Source organism: Monopterus albus, unplaced genomic scaffold (genome assembly GCF_001952655.1).
Source record: "Monopterus albus unplaced genomic scaffold, M_albus_1.0 scaffold90.1, whole genome shotgun sequence".
In the NCBI taxonomy this organism is placed as follows: Eukaryota; Metazoa; Chordata; class Actinopteri; order Synbranchiformes; family Synbranchidae; genus Monopterus; species Monopterus albus.
In genome coordinates, this window is record NW_018127970.1 from 27731 (window position 1) to 34636 (window position 6906).

The window sequence follows — 6906 nt, forward strand, 5'->3', positions numbered from 1 at the left end:
TAAAATCTCCTTCACCTTACACTCCGCTTCCGTCCAGCTTTCTCCAGCTGACTCCTTGATTCCCTTGAAGATCAGGTTTTTTTGCTTGGACTGTGCTTCCAGTTGCTCCATTTTATACGTAATAGTTATTAGACTCTCACGGGTTTTGTAGACGTCCCGCCTAGTGTCTTCGGCAATTTTTTCCTGCACCCCCACGGCCGCTTTAATTGCGTCCACATCTCGCTGGGTAAACTGCAAACTCGTTTTTATCTTCTGCATTTCTTTGGTCATGTCGTCGAATCTCTTGTTATTTGTCTCCATAATTAGTTTCACAAAGCCTTGGAAACTATCATGCTGTTGGCACATAAGCGTGGTGAACATCAGCTTCTGCTGATTCAACATCTCAGCTACTTGCACCGCTGAAATCGAATCTTCTTCAGGCTCAACATCCTCGGTCACTTTGGATTTATTAGCTCTTTTTCCTCTTGGAGGCATTTTAGTAGTTGTAGAATTTGTTCAAAGACTTGACAATGTAGAAGATGTGAAAAATCGTAGAACAGACAAGAGAAGCAGTAAAGACATCTGCTCTCGCTTGCAACCCGGAAATCATACATGATTCCTTGATAATGCTTATTCTTGTTTCCCCCTAGTGTTCTTCTCTTTCTATACTTTGTTTACTTTTCTGAAATGTGTATGTGTGTATATACATGTATAAGTACTGTGTGTAGAGTTGTGTATCTTAGATGCAGATGTATGTGGTTTCTTTGTGTGACTGAGAGAGATTTTAAATATATCAATGTAATTAGATAATTATGACATCAGTGGTCATTATGCTGTATAAATCTACTGCACAATCAGCACGATTATGAACACAAAAACATGTTAACAGTGCTAAAGAGTTTACAGCTATGTTAGCATCTCTGTGATGCTTTCCTTTAGCACAGTGGGGCCTTGAACTAAATGCTAGCATCAGCATGCTAAAGTGATTACCGTGACTGTGCTAACATGCTGATGAACCTAAAATATTTACCATATTCAGTCTCTTTAGTTTAGCACATTAGGATACCAGCATTTGCTAATGTAATCTAAACACTAAGTGCAGCTGTATTTGGTACTAAAACAGTATTGGACACAATTGATTTTTGACCTGATGGAGGCACATTAAAGGATCACTTAAATTATTACACTTCATCCTGAAGGAACATGGATGTGTGCACCAAAATTCATGACCACTTAAAACCAAAAATACAAATCTTCTGGCCTGATATACTGACACTGCCATCCCCATTATGTCACAAAAATGACACAAAGATGTTGTTGCCCCTCTGCAGGTCTTGCTACGTGGCATTTCCTGCCCTGCAGCTGGCTCTGGCTCTGAACTGTGTGACAGGGCTCATCATGTTTGCACGTTACTGCGGAGAAGATCTCACCGACAAGCTGGGCACCTCTTCAAGTGATACAGTGAGTTTGGCGTGTTATTTGTCTTTATTAGTGTTGTTGCCCACTGAGCTGATGTTTTTGGAAACAGATTTTTATTTCCTGCTTTTCTGTTTCCTTGATCTCAAAAGATTACGTAGTATGAAGGATGATGAAGTTATGTTTATGTAGGTGTATATAAAGAACCTTCCTGGACATGTACACCTAACAGCCAAACGACAGCAGCATGGGTATTTACATGTTTTATAACATCTGCTTCCAGCAAATTAGGCTCATTGTGTAAATATGACTGTCATGTCACTGGGACCTTCAATGTGCCGATTTGTATTTTGTTCTGGTGAATCTTATGCAAACCAAACTGCTAACTGTGTTTTCCACAGATGGTGATATACTTTGTGATGGATATGCTGGAAGGCCTGCCTGGACTTCCTGGACTGTTTGTTGCATGTTTGTTCAGTGCAGCTCTCAGGTACAGTGTTGTTTTTAGTTTGTAATTATACCTAACATGAACCCTATGAGTCCTAACAGAATGCTGCCTGCACATGAACCGATGGTGTATCTCACTATCGGTTATTGTATCAATAGCTCTGACCCTTCTGACTGCAGTGAGCTGTGACACTTGTCTGTCAGCCCTCCTTGCTTGTTGTCAAGATCAGCCAAGCAAAATTTATGAGCAACAAAGTTCAGTTGTGTCCCTTTCACTGTAACTGGTAAAGAGGCTGTAAACAGATTAAAAACATCATAGTGAATTTTAACATTTCAGGCCTTGACTCTTGACCTCAGTGACATGGTTTGACTTGAGTGAAACTTGAGTAAATGTTTGTTGTTGTTGTTGGCAGGCAGTGGTGGAAAGTAACTAAGTATATTTACTCAAGTACTGTACTTAAGCACAATTTTGAGTTGTCTGTACTTGGTTATTTTCATTTTCAGTTATTTCATACTTTGACTTCACTACATTTTAGAGGCAAATATAGTACTTTTTACTCCACTACATTTATTTTATAACTTTAGTTACTGTTAATTTTCAGAACCAGATTAATACAAAAAATACGGTATTTGACCTAATTGATCTATGGTGGAAAATTCACAAGCTTCCCAGCAGTAATTCAAATGAAATGCATATAAACTAGTTAAAATTTCTCCCCCTTTACCAGCTGCAACATTAAATATGATGAATACAATAATGCATCAGTAATTATAATACAATAATATGATATACAAGGATGAGAAATGTGCCATTCTGCACAGTGACAACTTTTTTTTGTATTTTAAGTATGCTTTGATGCTAATACTTTTATACTTTTATATTTTGATTAGACTAGAATGAGTTGAAGTATTTTAAAGGTGGTGTCAGTGATATGTATGATTTCTTGCTTTTCCTGTGCAGCTCCGTCTCCTCTGCTTTTAACTCTTTGGCCACTGTGACAATGGAGGACCTTATCAAACCACATTTCCCAGCCATGGCAGAAGCAAGAGCAACCCTCCTGTCTAAAGCCTTAGGTTTGCTCCCAGAAGCTTTAACTTCAGCAATGCATGTTACGTACCTGCATAATAACAACACATTTGTTCTAAGGTTTCAGCTTGTGTCTCCTCATTAAGCTATGTCCTATGGGCTGCTGTGTCTGGCCATGGCCTATCTCACTCACCTAATGGGGGATTCAGTTCTACAGGTAATCTCACAGGTTGTACGAGGAACAGTAACAAACATTTGTCACTAAGTTTGCAGTGAGTGATATTATGTTTTAACTCCAGGTGGCTTTGAAAATCTTTGGGGTGGTTGGCGGTCCTATTCTTGGTCTGTTCTGTCTCGGGATGTTCTTCCCCTGGGCCAACTCCACTGTAAGTTGAGCTAAATATGGAAAAGTGTTTTATGATTGACAACTTGCTTCTTCTCCAGTCTTTGATTCTGTACATGTGAACGTCAGATTATGCCTTGAAACGTTTTGTAAACTCACACATTTATTTGGGACCCCTTGTGGGAGCAACACCCCAGTATTTAAAAGAAATGAGTTGTCTGTCATTCAGTTTTACAATAACATGTATTCCTAATTGCAACAAAAAGAATGTAGTTAAAGAAACCGTGTCCATTGTCCATCCAGGTAAGTTGTGTTCTTATATCAGTTATCATCCCACCTGTTTTCCTGCTGTTACCAGGGAGCAGTGGGGGGTCTAGTGGTGGGTCTGTCTATGTCTTTGTGGGTCGGTATCGGGAGCGTCATCACTCGTGGCTCCGGCGCCAGGCCACAGCCGCCCAATTGTATAGTCATCCTGCCTTCAGTAAACATTACTAATGCCATTCCAGACTGTTCTGAGCAATGTAACAGTGAGGTATCAGGCACACAAACAGCACAGTGTGTTTGTTTTTACTGTGTTCACCGGTTAATCATCTCTCTTTGTTCTTTAGCCAACCCACTGGACTTAAGAGATTTTACTCCTTGTCGTACATGTGGTACAGTGGATTTTCCTGCCTCATAGTCATTCTAATAGGTCTGATCATCAGCTTTCTCACAGGTGGGTGAGGTCCTACATGAGAATATGCTCTCTATAATTCCGAACCCTTTATTACAATCCCTTTTGGCCTCATTTTAAATTGTTTTATATTTGCATTTCCTACTCAGGCCCTATGAAAGAAGAGGATGTGACACCAGGCACCATCTATCCATTGTTAGGGAAACTGCTTTGTTTTCTACCTGAACGCCTGAAAAAGAAGCTCTGCTGCGTGACTCCCCTGGGACAAACGGTATTTGAAACCCTCTCAGGTGTCATGCTTGGTAAAACATTAAAATTTGTATTTACTTACAGTCATTTAAGTTGTAATGTCGAGCCTTTCTAATGAAGTTAGTAGCAAAAATCCACTATTGCAACAAAACGGCATCTAGAAATATCTAAAACCTAAAACACTGTGATTTATAGGCTGATTATAAGCTCAGTTTTAAACTGGGAATAGAGAGTCTGAACAAAAATCTCACCACAGAGAGATGACAATTAAACATGTTTGACTTACTATCGTAAATTGGACAAATGAGATCACAATGCTGTAGTTTATGGTGGGTAATGAGTGAAAGCAATTTGTCAGGGGATCAGTGTTTAAAGCAGCATCTTCACTGCGATTCTAAAAGTTTTAGCCATCCTGTCAGCAAGGCTCACTGGATGGCTGTGTTAGTTGGTCTGAACTGAAGTATCTTAACAAACTGTGAACATCCATGGTCCCAGACCACACTTGTTAAAAAAACTCTGTTGATCCCTGACTTTTCTCATCAGGTTTTATGACCAATCAGCCTCAGCTGTGCTGTGTTTAGTGCTAATTAGCAAATGCTAACATACTAAATGGAGGCTGTGAACATTATAAACATTACATCTGCTAAACTTAAACATATTAGCATTATCACAGTTAGCATGCTAATGCACAGAAACCTGTAGTGTGAGTCCTAGTTATGAATAGTTAATGACATCTGTGTTTAACCTATCCTTCTGTTTATCTCCTGTTTATTCTTATAGCGCTCATCACAACAGAGGCAGCCTCCACAGCACAAAGATGGTAATGGACTGGCCATCCAACTGGAGGACAAACCACCACAAGAAGAGACAGAGAGCTTTCTTCCTGATGCTGGCACACCTTTTTCAGAATATGAAACATGTGTGTGATATCGCACACTCTCATGTCAGAAAACCGTTAAAACATATTTATCCAAAGTAGTTAGACAATAAATAAATAAAACTCAGGGCAGTATTTACCCGAATCTTTTTCAACATCCTATATTAGCCTAATTCTGAAAAAAGATCAGGATCCAGAAGATCCAGCATCATATAGATCAGTATCACTTATCAATGCAGATACAAAGATTTTGGCCAAGATTTTTGCATGGAGCTAGAACCTTTTATAACCATTCTAGTGAACTGTGTGATATCACACTCTCCCATGTCAGGTTGGAAAATGGTTAAAACATCTTTATTCAAAACAAAAAATAAAAACATATTTTCAGTTCCCAGAAATATGCACTGTCAAATGCTGCAGTGAGATCAAAGCGAAACAATGTGCTCTCATCAGTAGAGGTTGTTTTTATTCACTGGAATCTTCATGTCTCCAAGAGTCTGAATCTGTTAACTTCAGGTCAGGATCACTGATTGACATTCAGTGGTTTCTTTGTTTGTGTACATGAGAAAATACTGCACTACAATCCTGTATGAGACTGGATGAATAGTCAGGGAAAGTGAGAATGGCTAAATGTCTTGGAGTAGAACTTACTTCTGTATATACTTGTCTAGTGTTTAGTTCTTCAACTGAAAGTGTCATGCTCTTGTCAGATGATATTGCCTCATTTTTTAAGAATGTATGAGTGAATTCTGACTGTAATTGCAGCTGAAATGCAGAATTTTTCTTTAAAGATTAAATTTTTTATAGTTAATCTTTTTCTTTTTTATTGTTTTCTATTACTGTAGGTAAAGAAAATATTTTTAACTGTAGTTCCACTGACATATATTGTAATGGTACCTAAAACATTTAATTTGATGCTACAGTGTTATTCCCTTTTGTTGTCTTTCCTATTGTTTTTGTCTTTAGTATTATAAGACTCACTTGCAGCCTAATAGACCCCACACACTGCCAGGTGCCACTGTATCAGGATAATCAATGTTATTGACTTCACCTCTCAGTGGTCATAATGTTATGGCTGATCTGTGTATAATGCAGCAGCATTACAGTACATAACATATGATATTTTAAAAAATAATTGCAGGTTGTATTGATGGTTTTCCAAAAGCCATGATCTAATACAAGTTTTTAGGTTTCATTGAGCCCAAAAGTCAAGATATTTTTAATAGAAGTTTTTGTCATAATACATTTATGACTCTGAAATGTAAGTTTTCACATTTGATAAGGTTTCCTTTGTATACACTGATTATTTTGGACTTTTCCCACTGCACATTAACTGATCTGTCTCTCATAAATATAATTTGAATGAGTATTTGTATACACACTCTGAAACAAATTAGATCTTTGTTGTTCGGGCAGTGGACTGTGTTTATACAAATGGTCTCAGAACATAGAGTTGTGCGTCACAAAGTTCCTATGTACTTTGCTTGCTGTAGGTAAAAGTCCTAAATACATGGCTCCTACCGTAACCCTAGCTGTTTTGTAAGCATGCGGTCATGGCCAAAAATATTGGCACCACTGCGTTTGTCAGATAATGAACCACTTCTCCCTGAAAATTGTTGCTATCATAAATTCTTTGGTACTCTTGTGTTTATTTATTTTATTTGCATTGGAGCAACATACAAAAGCAGAGAAATGCTCCTTTAATTTGTAAAGAAACTTATAACAGTCAACAGATACTGGCAATATAGAAATCACACTTGCAACCAGTTAAAATGGAGGAAACTTGACTCAATCTTTGCGTCGTGTGGACCACACTGAACATGGAGAAAAGAAAGAAAAGCAAAGAGCCGTCTGAGGATTTGAGAACCACAATATTGGAAAAGCCTGGACAATCT

General features: G+C 38.2%; 1 protein-coding gene across 1 annotated transcript in view; it reads left to right on the plus strand.

Moving 5' to 3' along the window:
- Nucleotides 1–5407, plus strand: part of LOC109964593 (sodium-dependent multivitamin transporter-like) — a 10515-nt gene extending 5108 nt beyond the window's left edge. The window contains 11 exon segments of the mRNA XM_020607992.1: nucleotides 1311–1440; nucleotides 1797–1885; nucleotides 2804–2916; nucleotides 3016–3086; nucleotides 3169–3255; nucleotides 3571–3714; nucleotides 3716–3744; nucleotides 3821–3927; nucleotides 4035–4156; nucleotides 4915–5065; nucleotides 5326–5407. Coding sequence (XP_020463648.1) covers nucleotides 1311–1440; nucleotides 1797–1885; nucleotides 2804–2916; nucleotides 3016–3086; nucleotides 3169–3255; nucleotides 3571–3714; nucleotides 3716–3744; nucleotides 3821–3927; nucleotides 4035–4156; nucleotides 4915–5061 — 1039 coding nt within the window. The 3' untranslated portion in view covers nucleotides 5062–5065; nucleotides 5326–5407.
- Nucleotides 5408–6906: the final 1499 nt, after the last annotated feature.